General features: G+C 39.9%; 1 protein-coding gene across 6 annotated transcripts in view; it reads right to left on the minus strand.

Annotated features, from left to right (window-relative positions):
* Window positions 1-18124, minus strand: part of CAPN7 (calpain 7) — a 35569-nt gene extending 17445 nt beyond the window's left edge. For 2 of the 6 annotated variants that reach the window (XM_074839847.1, XM_074839801.1), the window contains exons 1-11: window positions 17932-18124; window positions 13603-13711; window positions 11769-11926; window positions 9467-9534; window positions 8262-8462; window positions 6671-6757; window positions 5690-5816; window positions 4906-4991; window positions 3921-4014; window positions 2208-2354; window positions 415-521 (exon numbers count right to left, since the gene is read on the minus strand). In XM_074839847.1, the coding sequence (XP_074695948.1) occupies window positions 415-521; window positions 2208-2354; window positions 3921-4014; window positions 4906-4991; window positions 5690-5816; window positions 6671-6757; window positions 8262-8462; window positions 9467-9534; window positions 11769-11926; window positions 13603-13711; window positions 17932-18033 (1286 nt within the window). In that variant the 5' untranslated portion in view covers window positions 18034-18124. The other 4 variants (XM_074839820.1, XM_074839811.1, XM_074839830.1 and 1 more) reach the window with 4 other exon arrangements.
* Between the last annotated feature and the right edge of the window lie 299 nt (window positions 18125-18423).

The raw sequence follows: 18423 nt of genomic DNA on the forward strand, positions 1-18423 counted from the left end.
GCTAAGGACGGCAGATCAATGCCAAAGTTCTGGTGAACTGTATGGGAACACAGAACACATTTCCTTCTACTTTTTAAACACTTCTGACTTGTATATTGGTTCCAAGCTGCTCTTCTCTGACTCTGTATTTTGTTTTCTTCATCAAGAAACGGGCTGGTTTTTTTTCTTCATACATAAAGAAGAAATATCACCTCAAACAAAATTCCACAATATTTTTACTCTTCTGTTCTATCAAAGCCACCAATACCTCAATATTTCTTCCTCCAGAGAGCATATGGAGGTTTTCTAAAGCATAATACGTAATAGTACCAAAATGCTATCGAAAGATCTGTGGTGACTGTACTGCTTTTACAGTGGTAACGCAGCTACTACTCCACAAGCATTTTAATTACTCAGGAAAGAATAAAATTCTACCTCTGATAAAGCATTCTGAAAGTACTATCTTTATTGAAAGCTTGATTGTCAGAGTGCATAGCAATTCTTTCAGGTATCCAACCAGTCAGTGCATGGAGATCAATATTCTGAAATGCAAGCATTCAAAAGAAATCAGAATAGATAATCCATCTATAAGCATATGATGTCTGTACACAAATTATAAAAGCGCCTTGAAAGAAATCAAGTACACAGGTTACAATATAGCTCTACACATAAAAGGTTCAAGATTAAGACTATATTAAAAAAACAAACAAAAATTTATTTGATTAGTTTAGGACATTTCCAAATAGCCTCAAAAAAAAAAAAGCAGCTGGAAAGTGAACTGATGAAACAAACTGGAATTTCAGAGCAATGGAAGCATAAAAGAATGATCAATCGTGCTCAATTCTACGGTGTGTTCTATTTATTTAATGGATTCACAGACTTTTAAAGCAGTCTCAGAAGCACTGTTTGGAACCTTGCTATTATATATGAATTTTAAATAATTTAAATTTTACTTCTAAGGCTCAGGGTTTGGGTTTTTTATTCTTTTTGGTAAAGCTGACACTGACATGTATTTCCAAAAAAAGACACTTTAATCTCCCCATCACATCTCCTTGAAATACTGCTTATTCCCTTTTCTTTTGCTTTGTACTCCTCAAAGCAAAAGCAGAGACTATAAACACTTGAAGTGTCAATAACCACCCACTAGTGGGTGGGAACTTGAGGAATTACAAGTACAACACTGCCAGTAAGGAACCCTGATTATAGAAGGGAAGTATAATACAGTTGAAAGCAGACAGGGCAGGAAGGGTGGAGATTAAATGTCACAAGTCAAGCTGTTTTTCCAGACAGCAAGTTCGAGTACGACAACGGGAATAAAACACAGCTATTCTCACCAGCTTTTGCCCTCCAAAACAAAGCAGCCCAACACTGACATAAACATACATAAAACAAATGCTACATTTACCCCTTATACAAAACCACATTTGTCTCCATAATCATTTTTTAAAAGGTGATGATTACCTAGTATACCCTCCAAGAATGCGATTATCAAGACATCAACTAGAATGCGAACAGCACCATGAAATAAAAAATATACTGTTAAAATTTTAAGGAATTTTAAATTAAAATCAGAAATGCTTCCTAAGTAATGAACGAAGATTATGCGGGCTACTCATTTCAGTAAGCTGTCTCTCTCTGAAAGAATAATTGCACATCAGTTTAGCTGCAATACAATGACTGTTTCTTTAGTAACCACATTATAGGAATCCGATACGTATTTATGTAAATGAGTGGAACAATCTGATAAACCAGCTTGCACAGATCAAAGTACTTGCTCCTCCTATTGACATGTACTAAATGACTAGCCTGTTCCTTTCCCAGCTGACTCCCCTACCCAATGAGGGAGAACTGCCCTATTTATTGAACGACAGTTAGAAACCAAAATCAGCAGTATTGTTATGGGCAAAAAAAATATGACTTTACCTAACACTTTCACTTAGAGTCTATATAACACTACACTTCCCAACTGTAAGGGCCAATCCTGCAGCCAGAGAACTAAGATTAACTCTGCTCATCAAGATGTCTTGCTCATTCTATTTTAATGGAATAAATCTCATCAAGTACAACTAAGCATATTTGTGAAAGAAAGAAATAGAAAAAAATTTAAGAAAATGTCAAACCCAATACTTGTCTCCCCAAGCAATTTAGTTATTCACTAGCAGGAAAGCTATTTGACCTAAGATTATCTAAGTGGAATTTTTGCTTCTTAGAAATAATTTAGTACTTACAGAATTTGATCCAGGAAAATCATATCCTCCCATGACCTTCATATAAGCCTTTTCTATTAGTGATACCCATAATTCATTCTTATTGTTAGAATAAGAGCAGAGAAGCTCCCCACTATGATCAACAGGTAACTGGTCATCTATGATTACCTGTGTGAAATAAACAAGTGAAAAATCATCATAAAGCTAATAAAGTATTTTGGAATTATTTAAAAAATAAAGCCAAACTCTCATAAATATACCGCTTCTCAGACAGCCAGATGTGACCATTGCTCTTAGATGTGGACACCTCTGTCACTCCTGCAGTGGTTTGCCCAAGCGAACAAGAAATTCTATCACTGGTTCTTACTTGCACTGGTCCACTGGGCGACCTGTGATCACCTGCCTTGCTTTCCTTTATGTAAAATGGGGATGATGACCGGACACTCTTGTAATTGAAAAAGGTAGCCACAGAGAAGTTCAGTGTAATTACCAGCATTAGAAAAACGAGAGAAAAGCCTAACAATATCCCTCACCTAATTAGGAAACAGAGTACAGACTGTGCTTGGTAGGCAGCATAAAAACATACAGTTATTTATCTATAAGGAAATCAATTATGTATCACATCACTTTCATAGTCTCTACTTCAGATTTAAATGGCTTCTCTCTGGAAAGGAAAAAAAACCCCAAAGCAGCAGTTGTGAAAATATTAACATTTCTTCGTTAAATTAGATAGAATATATTTAGCATTATTACAGATTGTTACTGCAGTATTTGTTAAGTGGTCTCAAACAGTTCCCCAGAACAGATGTTTCAGTTTCACGTTGACATTAGTCCGTTACCAATACAGGCTACCAAGACAGTACATTTTCTAGTCAAACCCTACCCTCACTGAAGAGCAAATGGCCATTCATCCTAAAAAAGGCAGCCATTAGGAGATATTTTGGAAGGAGTATTAAGAGCAAGGCAAGCACATAAATGATACTTCCCTGAAACACTCATTCAGATGCTGGAATTTTGCAACTCAAGGACTTCCCGACCCAGAGGTCATATATTAGCCATGAATAGCCTCTGAGGACTTTCCCCTCACTCCCCCGCTCTGGGAATATGACCACTCAACTTTTGAACTCCCATAAACATTCATCAGTCACTATGATCTCCAATAATCAGTGCTACAGTTAAGTACTATATGAAGAAATACATTATTTCATGCCCTCATTCACTGCACTGAAAAGAAAATGAAGCTGTTTTCATACATCTTCAGGCATCTCCTCCCCTTACTAAAAATCCGTGGTCATTTTAGTTATTCCTCTGCGGTCATTCCATTCCATGTTTATACTCTTCCTGGACGTCCCTCTCTGTACTTTTTAGTTCTGTAACTTCCTTTCTAAGATGGAGTGGAAAGTGGATTACTTGCACCCCCTATTCATAAATATGGGATGCACAATTTTGTTCCTGTGTGGTTTTCATAATTCTTTTAAGCAATATAAAGATATCTTTTTTTTAGGCATTTAATGTAAGGCTACTCTCATGAATGTCTATAGAAGAAATACTTACATTCTTTTACATACTTCACAACCAAAATTAATCTCAAAAGGTTTAACAATTAAAAAACACTTTCCAATTAAACTTATCTAAAGTTTTTACTATGCAAGCGTAGCTTCAGTGAAGCAGATCAAGCTTTTAAAATATATGACTTAAACAGCAACAGTATTGAGTCTCCCCAAAACCATTTACCTTTCTAGGTACACCATTGATATGAAGCTTCACCATGTATTTGCCACATGGGTTATATTCTGGTTCTCCTTTCTTATTCTGAGGGTAAATTATACTGTTAAGAAAAAAACAAAACCAATGAAATTGTGATATAAATGACTTGGCTATACATACACTGATCACAATAAATGCGGGATTAACATAGTCTGTTTCTGAAAATTTACACTGAACATAAATATGGGATTTTTAATGAAAGAGCAACTCAAATTTAGTAAAAATGATAGTGATGTTTAAATAGTGTTTAGTTTTCAGTCCTGGCTCTTGCTGCAGTTCTCTGCTTAATATAGTAACGAAAAGAACATAAGCAACCTAATTGTTTCTCCAACAGAAGCAAGGCAAACAAATTTATCTTACCATTAAACAAACGGTATTTACATATCTGTAATATAAATACAGTATTTGTCTGAATAACAAGTCAAACATTTGCAAGGAGAAGACAGTGCAGAACTCACTGCTATTGAAAAGAATACAAGTTCAGTCCTAACAAGCATAGATTAAAACAAAAACGTTAACACTGGTCTGGCAACAGGCTCCCAGCAGTCTGCCAAACACATGCCAAATTTATCACAGGGCACCAGTCGACTGCAACTGAGATAGTGTTGTTAACATTAATTCTGCAATGAGATGCAAGATGGACCACCTGTTGCACAGCAGCTGGCATAGCAAAGTAGGAAAATAAACATATAAAGCATTATAAGTAAAATTTCTATTAAAAACCAAACAAAACCTTCCAAACTATTTATTCCTACTCAAAGCACATGTCAAGTTAGACTCCAGTGTCTGTATACAGCTGGCTCCCTCTCAGAAGTGCTAAAGCCACCTGAGTCCCAGGGAGATGAAGGTGAAACAAATGCTAGTTTTTACTGTGTCCAACTGTCAGAGAACATACTGCAAAAGCTTGGCAGTATTAAATCTGAAGAGATCTTAGAAAGCAACAGCTACTTACCTTGTGATCAATTTTTTGTTATATCTTCTTTCATATGCTGCACTGATAGCAAGTGATGCCACAAAAGAACAATCTGACACTATTGTCTGTAAAGAAAAAGAGGACATTTACTAATAACTCAGATACTGAAAGACAAATGGGGTGTGTGGAGGGAAGGAAAACAGTAATTCCCTTCAAAAGGGAAAGGATTTGAATCAAGAGAAGCAAAGTTACTACTAAAGAGTCAGGAAACGTAAGCTTGCCCAATATTAGGCCCCTACAGAGCAAACCAGAGTTAGAATTATTAATGACAATCAGAGGCAAGTGCAGATACCTCAGCGTCCACTCACACTTACTCCCTCTTCCCCAAAGCATGCTGTGTAATATAAACCATATCCAGTGGCATAATCTATCGCCGATTTCAGAATAGCTTGGGCCATCTGCAACTTAACACTAAACAAGACACTTCCACTATTCTCAATGGGCCACTCAGCTTCCTGTCAAATAAAAATTTAAAAAACTTAAAATCTTTGCCACAGAGTACAACTTGCCTTATTTCATATTAACCTCACCACTATTTCTGGAAAACAGGATTTTCAGCTGGAATTCAAATTCTGATTTTCACTTCCACTGCGCACATGCCTGTTTATTCTTCGTGGAATCTGAAGCAATACTATTTTCATTTAATCCCATGAAAGCCAGGGAAAGCACTCTCACATTTGGGGATTCCTTTTTGAACAAGAATGTATTATATCCCCTGCAATAAACTGCTAACAGCACACGTTTCTCTTTAGGAACAATTTACCTGCTTTATGCTGAAACTTGATACAGTATAAATCATCGTAGGGTTATTTGTTATGTCATCTGGTCGCACCCACTTGGCAAACATCGCCTTCTGTTTGGGGGATAATGGTAACTTCCCACATTTATCACTAGATTTGAGAGAAAAAAGTAGAAGTAAGTCAATCGCAGTTTAGAAAAAGCTTTTCATGGTATGTCCAGTCTTACACATATCTGATAGATGGTGCAAAATATGCGCAGAACAATTACACAGCTTTGTTTACAGAGCTGTAAAACTATTTCAAAGAACGCTACTGCTAAGTTTGTGATTGTTAGTGAAAAAAAGCCAAAATATTAAAAACATGAAATAAAACCTAAGAGCATCCTTCATACAGGACTGAACAGGTGAAGGAAACTCCAAAAAGCCATCTACACCAATAGAAACTCAAATTCTTCACTTTATTTCAATACGATGAACTAATAATAGAAAGTTTCTTTAGTTCTGAAAATATTGAGGCTTGATTTGACAAGCCTTCAGTAGAAAACTGAAAAAAACACACCTTACACATTATTATTGTTCATGAACAAAGGTCTAGCAGCTACATATCACTCTTTCTTGGAATAGTCCTTTACAGAGGAAACAGCTATCACCTTAATTTTACAGGTAACTGAGGCAGAGGGAGCTCAACTCGTTAGCATCCAGCAGAATCAGGAAACGGACCCAAGTTGCCAGCCCAGCCCAAATACTCCAAAAAGCCAAATATAGTTTTGTCCTTATAGGCCTGAAGACATAAATGCAAAAGCACTGCAGAGCAGGATCAGCTTACATTAAACAGCTTTAAGATCAGACTAGAAGAAGAAAGTGGTAGTATTTAAATATCTCTGCCGGAATTACACTTAAAAGCCTACTTAAACCACTTTAAACTCTGAAGGCGACAACAGAAATACTAGATATGAGAAAGCTTTGGAAACAGAACCAAAAATTCAGTACTTGAATCACACTTACGAAAATGGCATAGGGAAGGCAAAACGTTCCCTCAGATCAACACTCATGAAAGGTACATATTCAATGCCATTAATTTTTGAAGTTTTCCTGCAAGTCGAAAAATATAGTTACAAACTTATCTTTCAAAGATTAAGTTCCAGAAGGTAACAACAAAATTAATTTTTAAAAACTAACAAGACACAGTGCTTCCAAAACCAATGCGTTTTCATTTTTTGAAAATGAAACAACCACTTTATTTATTTGGATTTGAAATATGCAGTACTTGATGGCTCAGTCACTAATCCTGCAAGTACATACCTGTGGACGAGTCACCATGCCAGGATAGAAATGGTTATCAGCCACAAACCTTTTCATAGTTCTAGAAGTCACATTTAAAACTACTTCTGTCTAAACAGACTTTCTCAAGACCCTTAAGCCCCCCATTACAGAGAGTCTTATCCTAAGTTGACAGCAATTAACAATTAGCAACACTTAGATTTCATCTAATTGGGGCAGTATTTTGGAACACTTTGTCAAACAACAATAATAAAAATACTGCATGTGTTTATTAGTAGATTTTTGACTAAAATGCCCAGCACACTTTCTAAAAAATGGGAATTATATTTAAATGTGAATGTAATTTAAGTTTCGAACAAGGACTTAACTGAAAAAGGTATGCAAAACATTTTAAAATCAAATGATGATTAAAGATGTGAAACAACTTGAAGTTCTCTTGCAAGACTTAAAGAAAACCAAACAAAAAAAACCCCAACACACACCCAAACCATCCACAAAACCAGAAACATTCACTGCACAGGCACTACAAGAGGAAAAAGTGAAATTTTAATAAGGCAATTTCTAATGCTCTGCAACTTTTCAGACACATGTACATTTCTATCTTTGTGACCATATGCTCAGTCCATTTAAGTCCCCCGAAGTCAACAAGCAGACTAAATGTTTTATGATCAAATCCTGAACAGTGTTGAGCATCACCTCTGACACAATCTTTTTTATTGCATGGGGAGGAGGAGGAAGGTTGAAACACCTATCAAACAATGCATTTATTTTTTTTAAGATATATTCGACAGTTTTCAAAATTCATGATTTAGGCTAAAGGGTTTATAGATTATTTGTAGCCCATTCCACCTATAATAAAAATCAAAGCAAGAGCAAATGGATGTAACAGAAATCACAGTCCTACAAAATATTATGCTTCCTCAATTTCCAGTGAAGTTGTAGTTGTGTAATCTATAAAAACATCTTTGTACCTTGGCATCTCAGAGACAAATCTTTCATGAACTTAGTCAGGTAGGCTATGTGTAACACACAAAAATAAGGCTATGAAAAATAATCCTGGCAGTCAGGAAGAAATTGTCTTCTAAATACACACTAGAAAGTATGCTCTGTGAATAAAAGCCACTAATCATATTATGGTAGGGAATATAAAAATTTATTAATGTGTAGGTAATACCAGCAATGGGGCTTGTAAGAGGTGTTTTTCCGATCTCTGTTTATACACTCCATGCTTCAGCCATTTCAATCTACCGTGTAAGATGCACAAAGGATGTGAGCACAAACAACAACATTTTGGAAACACTTGTCTTCAACTTACCTGAGTACTTCAATCTCCTCCGCAGTGTACCTCTGACCTTGAGGTTCACTAGCTTGTACTGCTCTGATTGTCTGTGGTTTATCGTTTAAAGAAAAATCAGGTCCCAATGGAAAGAATGTTCTGACTGGCTGATTTGGTTTGGCTGAAGTTGACTTCTCCTTCTGAGATGACTTTGACACAGATTCCTTCAGTGCTTCTGCTCTAAAGCAAATAAAAATGCATTTTGTTTAAAACAATGATAAAAATATAGTTATGGTTCAACTTTTTATTTGCTTGGTTCATATTCCCACATAGGTTAAACTGCATGAACAAATGCCCAAGTTGACAATACCACTTTTCCTAAGAAAAATCAATATCTGATGCCAATATTTCTTTATTTTCCTGTTATATAATCAATTAAAATATAGCATTTCCAATTCATACATAAGCTACTTCTGGCAGAACTCATCATTTTTGTTGCTTTTAAGTTATGCTAATAGGAGAATTTGTGTAAGTGTTCATTATCTGGAACCTCAGAACAAGACCACTAAAACACAGAGAGAGAAAACTGATTTGCCTCCATTCAGGAGCCATATTTTGTTGTCATTGCATAAAGCTGCTGGATAGTTACACATATGCAAAATATGGAGGTTTTTTTGAACACAGACTGAGAAGTACTGAAAACCAGCTTATACTGAAACTTAGCCCAACATAGTCCATTATTCGCCATTGTACAGCTAATTAAAAAAGTTACATTGAACTTACACTCGTGCAACTTGTTTCAGATACAGACTCCACTCCACGAGATCTACCCATACGACTGGATTACTACTGTCAAGAGAAGTATTTCCCAGTTTCCAAACTGTCTTCCTTATGAAGGGATGCTGACACCCTGACTTCGTGCTGGCCTGAATTCAGCATTTTTACAGAAGCCAAAAATTGTAGTAGAGTACTCCAATTTACATCCCTGAAGACTAAAGTAGTGCATTGGTACTAAGAAATACACATTCCCTTCCTAATTCTGCATGTCCCAAGATTCCCAGAGGGTTGGCAGAACAGCTGCTGTATTCAGTGGTATAGCAGCTGGCAGCTATCTCCAAGGAGGAGGACTCTGCCCAGAATTCATACTCCTTGCAGTACAGAACAGACACACTAGATTGAGAATCCAACTCAGAGTGCACTTATCCCTGACAGCCAGTATGTTTACTAACATTGGCAATACTCACCTATCCAGTGCTTGTCGAGCCAGCTGTTTCAGTTTTGATTGGAGGCCTGCTTCTGAAGTTTCAGTAGCCTTAAGCGCAAAACAAAAGAAAAAGCTACACACCCAAAAAACCCCGCAGGTTTTATAGGCTCAGTTTGTCAAATTTCACACTTACAGATTACAGTTAACAGCAATTAGCTATTCTTTCCAATTGTCTTTTGAAATGAGCAAATATGTTTTTTTAAAATCTCAGCATAAAAAGCATACTAAGTAAGCAAATACCATTTTGCTGTTCTAGTGAATGTTCATGGAACAAAAGTGATATTTAAAATTCTCCAGCGTGGGCAATATTGTATACACAAAAAATTTGCCAGAAGAATTAACCATATTAAAACACTATGGGAAGAAGACAAAAACAAATGTTAGGTATACTACTGAGCTTAGATGTGGTCCAATTCTTTTCCCCAAATGAGTCAAAAATAATCACGGTAACTTAGCAAAAAAATAATTTTGAATGTTTACTTTCATAAAATACAAACAAACAAGATTGTTGGCAAGTTAATAATCTTGCTCTTGCACATCTAAGGCAAAAAATAATCTATAACAGGACACCAAACCAGATTACCAAGAGTGCCAACTTCAGTTCCCAGTTGGGAGGTCAGCTATAATAGTTTACTCATACAACCAGTTCATGCTTTTGTTTTCCTTACAGATGAAGCATGGCTACTGCAGCTAAGCGATATGCAAGAGGCACAATATGAAGTATGACTTCTCCTGCGACACCCATAAGCAAGTTTCAAGTTCTAGCTTTGTACCTTGACCAATTCTCCCAGATCAGCTAGGTCAACTGAGGAAACAAAAGGCAAGCTACTTTCACCCCAAGAAACAGAACTAGAAGCACCCTCTATAAGCAACTATTTTCATTTGCTAATAAATTACACTCCAGAGTTCCTGGTTGGAAAAGACTTTGAAAGATGTGTGAAAGTAAGCAGTTGAGATGAAACGCCAGCAGACCCATCTAGGAGTCAGCCACAGAAAAGGAGGAATGGCTGCTCTGAGTACTTCAAGGGCAAGGAAGAAACAGATCTCTCCACCTGAACATACTGAGGAGAAAGACAGAAGCAAAGCTTCAAGATAGCAGAGTTCCTTCAATCTTCCTTCACCCTGGGAAGAAGGTGGTACTTTTTGATCACCCTGAGGGATAAAGCCTACAGTCATCTTAAAATAATATGCTAGTCAAGATTAAAAGAAACTTCAGCAGTATCTGCACCTGATGAAATACCCAATAAAAGCAGTTGTTAATATGAGATAATTTCAGACTAACTTCAACATATGTAATATTTGCATGCACTGACACAACAGAAGGAGGAACATAGCAGAGGAAAAACAGTATGCTGCTGCAGTATATTTTATGTAATAGACTGAAAATGTTCTGCTCCAACAGCTCAAGTGGAAAAACTAGAGCAGTCCTACCAGCTCTTGATCTGGTTACACTGTATCACCACGGTTTTTTAGCCTACATAAAACCAGTTTACAGAATTCAGAGAAAATGAGATTTTACTCTAGCATGTAGAAAAAGTAACATTACCCTCCCAACAACCCACATATATTTACAATACAAAAAGGGAAAAGAAGGGAAAAAGAAAAACAGACTTGGTGGAGTTACATTATGATGGTGAGCTCTTCCTGTAAGAAGTTAGTTAAGGCAACTGGACTTAAGGGAAAAAAAGCAGTACCTGTAATTATATTCTCCATCATTTATGTAATGGCCAATTCACCCTTAGCACTAATTTCAGTGTGAACTGAATTCACTTGTAACAGCTTTAATATTGAGCACTGAGTAATCAAGTCATATTTTTACTAGTTTTGGCATCAGTAGACCGTTGTTTTCAGAAAGTGTTACATACAAAAATTTCCCTTAAATTACTTCTTTTAATGTAGTCAGAAAGTAATATAGCTGACACATTAGCAAGTCATCTTCAGTTTTAACTGTTTTTAATTTCTGTTTTAGTGTTGCATTCACTCCAGGGCAAAAATTAACAATGAAAAAAGTTCCAGAATATTTCTAGTTTTGAGTATAATCCACATTATACAGGGAAAACACATAAATCACAAGTCCCCATAAATTTACAGTGCTGAATAGCAACATAACATAAAGACTAGAAGAAACACTAAAAAAAACAGTGGAAAAAAAGATTAAAAAAAGCTTTTAGAAACACAGGTACTCTATTTTTAAGTCAGCCTTTAAGGGTCAGTCACTGTGTAAGTGGAAGAATTTCTTACCATCACGTAATTCCACCAAGTTAACCTGTAGCTTAACATACTGTTTTCAAACAGAGTTCCACCGCTTCTGTGTACAACTCTACAGCTTCTTCTGCATTGCCTTTATCATCTTCATCAAAAGCTTGTGTAACTAGGAAGTGAGCACGCTCCAAGTCCAACTGTTGTTTTGACTTCAGAGGGTCTGTGTTCTGTGACTGAACTAAATGAAAAAGGAAGAATTCAGCTTTCTACAGTAGCAGACATGTAAAAACATCCCTAACATGGTACTGAAGCACTAGCAGTTCTAATCAGATGGGTAATACCTATTTTTCTTGGCTGGAAACTAAATGTTTCTAAACTTTGCTAAAAACATCTTTGCAGGTACAAGAACACACCACCCCCACCCCCCCGAAGCAGAGATACACTCTCAGCATATTTCACACGTCAAATAATGTAAAGAAATTCTCTTCCATACTACACTAAGGACAAGGATGTTTAATTATGTAAAATATCGCATCATTTGTGAAAAAACATGACCTATGGTAATATACAAGTTCCTTCGGTGTCTCTCTTATTTAATACCTTTGTTAATGATCTGAAGGAGAAGATGGAGCGCACCTTCGTCAAGGCTGCAGAGCCCACCAAACTGATTCACTCAAGGACACAGCTGCTATTCAAAGGGACACAGACAAGCTAAAGTAACAGGCTAACAGGAACCACAGAAAATTCAACCAGGACAAATGCTCTGCATCTAGGGCAGACCAACACCCTGCAGGGTACAGCTCTGCGGAGCAGGGCCTGGGGTCCTGGGGACAGCTGGGTAAGCCCAAGTCAGCAGGCTCCTGGCAGCGATGAAGGCTGACAGTGCCCTGGGCTGTGTCAGCAGAACCACAGCCAGGAGATGGAGGAAGTGATTACCACTCTCTACTCTGCACTCAGTAGGCTATCTGGAATACTGCATCCAATCTCAGGTCCCTAATGATGGCTGGGGCTGGAGGACTTGGCCTTTTGAGAAGCTGAGGGAGCACAGCTTGTCCAGCCAGGAAGAGAGATGGCTTTGGGGGGGACCTAATAGCAACCTGCCAGTAACTGTGAGGTTATGAAAAATTTTTATTCAGGCTCTTCACTGCAGTGCAAAGAAAGGGAATGAGAGCCGGTGGCTATGAACTGAAACAGGGGAGAATCCAACTAGATATATATAAAAAAAAAATTACTAGAAAGACAGTTGCACCCTGGAAGAGGGGCCCAGAGGCACTGGGGAACCTCTGTCCTTAGGCATTTTCAGGACCTGAGCAAACTGGTCCAAAAATCAATGTCTACCCTGCTTTGAGCAGGTGATTGGTCCATAGACCTCCCAAGGTCCCTTTTTGGACAAATGATTCTATGATTCTAACTGGAAATTGCAGGTGTGCAAAAATTTGAGATTTTGGTCTAAGCACAGACACTGAAACTGGATCAAACAAGGAAACCCTTATGAGAGCAAAGAGATCTTTTACCCTCTCAAAGTTGGTAATTCTACATAAATACCAGAACCCACTTGCTTCAAATCCATCATGCAGCTGAGGCTTAGATGCAAGTGCTGATTTGTTGCTGATCAATTTCTATTGCTGTATTTAATTACCTTCTCAGGTTTGCTTTGCAGATGTGATTCCTAACATTATTTAAAAGGAAAGAATACCCACACCCAAGTGCTTAGGCAGTAAGTCTCCGCTTCATTTCTGATGTATCAGAATTCACAGCACTGATGTGCTCACTGTATTTGTGGTCCTTCACAAAGGACAAGAAAATTAGAATGAAGAAAACCAGAGCAAATATCATTGACACATATCTCAACACCAAAAGGCTTTCCGCTCAATTAATTTAAGCAGAGGTTTAATTAGAAAGCTCCTTACCCACCTGCTGAATGGAGAGCTTGAACTCTCTCCAAGTACTCATTTATTTTTTCTTGAATATTTTCCAAGTTGGACCCTGCCATTCCAGCATAAATCAAGGCCTGTGCAGCTTCCTGCAGGGAGAATTTGAAACAAAGTTAATGTTTGCTGCCTAGAAAATTTCCGTAAACAGAAGGCCTATAGCAGCCATGAGTTGCATGAGAGCAAGTCCCTACAGCTGCAGACTCAGTGGCTGCAGGGAAATTCTGCTGGAAAGAACAAGTTCCAAGTTATAAATGAGATCATGTTCAATTTCTCACACATGGGACAACCTATAAGACTATAAAAAAACCTTCGGAGGTTCTGTAAGGTCAGATCTTAGGCCTGTCTGTATAGTAATGTGTGGAATTAGGAGATTTTTCAAGCATGCACTGAAATCAGTTAAATAAAGCTCACAAGCCACAAACTGCCTTTTATTTTTAAAGCTGCAGATTTAAGGTTGGGGGAAAAAAAAACCAAACACTTAAGGTATTTGCATTTACTCTGATAATAATGAAAGTAAACCAGAATAAAAGCTTTTCAAAATCAAATGCACAGAATTTTGGTTTAGTAAGTTTTTTCTTTTAGTATTACTCAAATAAAGCTATCAAATCTGAAAAGTCTATAAATTTGAAGTTTCCTGCCTCTTCAAACTTTGTTTTTTAAATGTTTGTATGTACACCACACATTGGATATTGCTGAAAGTCTACTTCCAGAAGGGAGTGTAGGCCTCCAGCTCAGAAGCACAATACATTATCCGCATTAAGACTTTTTTCATGCTGCACAAATCTATTAAGAAAAACCTCCTTAAGTTGCATAAGCTGTCTATCCATTCACTAAATTTATGAAAAACATGTAAGGTTTGGCAGGGCTGTAATAAACACTTGGAGCTGACACAGTCTCAGAAGTGTGTGGAGAATTGAAATTTGTCACTCACAAAAATGAGGATAAAAACCTTATTTTGTCCTCATTATTGGCATGGAAAACACCCCACATCTTTGTGACAGTGCTTGTCTTCCCAGAAGCAGTAGAAGAGAGGAGGTGGTCATGTAGCAGGCTGAGTATGTAGGAAGCAGAACAGTAACTAGAGAGCTGCCCCACAAAGATGGTGCTGTGAGAGGCTGCTCTGCATAGGGCAAGCACAGAGCCATGGCCAGAGGCTCTCTTGTGTGCTTTATGGCCGTGATTTTTGTCCAGCTTAGCAGTTTGTTCCTGTACACATCTGCTAGTTTGCCCAAGCTTAAAATTGATCCTGATACCACCTGTACTTGTTATCAGGACAAATTTTCACTGCCAAGCATCACAGAACTAAGTACCACATACTCTCTGTCAACATTCATCACCATATTACACCACATAAAATATTCACAGCACAGAAAAGTAAATAGAAGTACCCGTCCATTTATATGTATCAATTAACTACCGTTAAGGTCTAGCACACAACTATTTTTTGCAGGGGAAAAAAGTGCACTACAGATACTTGCTCAAAGGATGTATATATTTGTCTGTGACATACCACGAATACAGACTGACAAAACAGGTGCTGTATCAATGTTGTCTACATACGAAGCAAAGAACAAATGTGGGTTTTCAAACCAGTGCTGCAAAACCAATGCATAATTGATGTTGCTTCTGTGATTTCAAACACTACTGTTTTGCCTGCTTTTAAGACATAAACATAACGAAAACAGTTTTTTATAAATGAAGCCTCTAAAGGACTGAAGCAGTTGACCAACTGCCTGCAGAACCAGCACGCCAAAGACAGATGTGCAATTCAGAGTTAGTATTTATGATCTCTTCAATACTACTACTGTTCTTTGGCATGAGTAGTGTGCCACAGCCACACTAAGTAACTACTGATCATCAGCTTGCAAGTGCTTAACTGCTGGTCAATACCCAAAGTTAGCAACAGTTTTCAGCAGTTTTGCTGAAGTCATCAGGTGCCCAAATAAGTTTCTGACATTTCTGTAGAGCACCATTAACAAGTTACCCTAAGCCAGTTCACACGCAGACCTCCTCTAGGGATCTATCAAAGTTACACCATAGTAGGAAGCAAACAGCACTTGCTAGCCACAGAACTCCATTCAGACAGGTCCGTTTGTTGTCTGTCAGCAACAAACTGTCACATTTCCCGTGTTTCATCCTTAAGGTCAAGTTCTTGCAGAATCCAGTTCAGCACTCAAGCTTTCCTATGTGCTTAGTAATTGCACCAGTGAGCTCTGCACTGCTTAGAGCAGTTGATAAGAAAGTTGGTGATGGGCCAGAGCCTATTTGCACTGTCCAAAACAATGCATAAAGTACTGCCAAAATACTAGATGATATTTTGTAACTACTCTTGTTTAATCTAACATTGATTAGGCAACATCTGGAAAGCCAAACCTCTCTAGGCTAAATCATACCTAAAGAATTCTGCTTTAACAACATCTGCTGAGTTTGCTCTCACTCCTCCTGATCGCAATAGGTTTGAACACCAACACCTTCACATATAATCTGACATGAGTCAATACCTAATCTTGGACCGCCAAGTCACCTGTCTGAATACCAAAAATGTCAGCTGCGGTTGTGATGCAAAGCTTTCCTATTATGTATCGGTGTCCGTAAATGTGCTGCTCCATGGTCCAACTCCTGCATACCAGAAAACATTATCTAGAGTACACTCTTCATCATGTGTAGCCAGAATGTGTGGCAAGAATGCCAGGCATGCATTTTCGCACTTAGCAAGAACATCACCCCTATGCAGCAAGCGAGAAAGATTTTCCATACACTGTACAAAAGCGTACAGGAGTGATTATTTGCATAAAAAGATGGTTCTCTTCTGAAAAGTCTTTGACAATTTCTTCCAGATATACTGAGAAATGCGCTGTAATAAAGTAGTACTGCGCATCGCTGTCAGACCCTGCACACACACTGCTGCCAAGAAGCACAGAGCCTATCAGCATTATTATGGGCAACTAGAACTTTTGCATGTACTTTACATATACAAACATAGCTCACCCCGCATTAACAGCCAGGTTTAAAAAAAAGATACTCCTCTTCCTATCCTTTCACACTTACATGCATAGGCCACCATGATAACAACACTATGCTTTTTATATATTTCAAAGACACCCTGTACTCATGAAGTAAAAGGCTGACTACAGAGCTTGTAGCAAGTTAACAGAACAGAATTACTTTGGCAGGATAATGGAATATGTGGAATAATTACTGCAACAAGGATAAACATAGGCTTCAAAAAAAAAAAATCCCTTCTCACAGGTAAGAAGTAAAGCCAGTGGGATACAGAACTTTAATGTAACTTTGCGAAACATAAATCCAACAAAAAGAGACAATTTACACAGGTGAAAAATGCATAATGGTTGCACAGAAGGCACTAATTACCAGTGGTAGATCTACAGATACTGGGCAAGACACTGAGTCAACCTCACCACACCCTTGGTTACACCAATCTGAAGCTGTATTGAAATAATAAAATTGGATCGCTAATAGAATATTCACCTGTGGTTAAAAGCGAATCACTGGTAGCTTGTGATCTGAAGCTAGCTTGCTGCTGAGCACCTTGTACTTCGTGTATTTCTCTACTTATTTGATGACCGATTACACAACAGTTTCCAGCTGCACCCTCCAGAGCTGCAGTATGCCCACCTGCGGTTCTCCAAAACGCTCAGCGGTTACATCTCCAACATAAAACTGAACAGTCTGTCAGGCCTGGCGGGGGTAGGGGAGAGGCCAGGAATGGAAGCGGAGCACCAGCGGGGCAGAGACGTTTTTAGTCAGGTTACAACGCAGCTTCCTGAGAAGCACCGAAGCGGCTGCGTCTCCTGCAGCTGGAAGAAATGCCCGCACCCACTTCTCGGGTACCGCAGCTGCGGGCTACCCCTACGCCCGCCGGTAAACAGCAGCGCACGGGCACTGCTTGTTCCCACCTAAAAATAAAACGCAGGGAAAACGCCTTTCGCAACCCGCCCTTAAGGACGCGGCTCCTCCGGAGACATCACAAACTTTCGAGGCGCACGCCCGGCCTTCCGCTTCCTTCTCGGCAGGATCCGCCACGTCTTCCCCGAGGCCAAGCAGCGCTCCCGTCCCCAGGCTGTACCGGCCAAGGGCGGGCAGCGGCGGGGGCAGCGCCCACCGGCCGCCGCCGGCAGGGCCGGGCCGGGCCGTCTGGGCCGCGGCGGGGCACCCCTCCCTCCCTCCCTCGGCCCGCGGAGGGGAGCAGCGCAAGCCTACAGGTAGCTCAGGGGCCTTAGGGCGGCGAGCGGAAAGGGGACACCGGCGCTCTGAGGGAACCGGCAGCCGCCAGCCCCCCGCCCCATACCTTGTAGTAGAAGACCGCTTCCTGGTAGCGCCCGCTGTGGTCCCGCTGCACCGCCAGCTGCGCGAACTTCACCGCGTCCAACTCCAGCGTGGCGGCATCCATGGCCGGTTCCCTCCCGGTGCCGCCGACACCGGCCGCAGCAGCAGCAGCGCCCCACCGGCGGCTCCGCGCGCGCCCGGCCGCTCCCCCCGCCTCCCCGACCCCGCCGCGGCCGCAGGCCCCGCCCCCATCCCGGCCGCCTTCCCCCTTGGCCCCGCCCACCTGTCCTGACAGCGGCTGCCCCGGCACCCAGGGCCGGCCGCGCCCCGCTCAGCGCCGTGGGGGCGGAGTGCGCATGCGCACAGAGGGGAGAGGCCTTTTCACGCTGCGGAGGGCTGTACTGCGCATGCTCGGGCGCGCGGCGGGGGTGGCCGGGGCGGGGTTCTCGGGTTTTGCGGGAGCGCGTGCGTACAGCGGGCTGGCTGGGGGCGGTGAGGGGTGGTGGCGCGCGGC

This window comes from Strix aluco, chromosome 1 (genome assembly GCF_031877795.1).
Source record: "Strix aluco isolate bStrAlu1 chromosome 1, bStrAlu1.hap1, whole genome shotgun sequence".
Classification (NCBI taxonomy): Eukaryota; Metazoa; Chordata; class Aves; order Strigiformes; family Strigidae; genus Strix; species Strix aluco.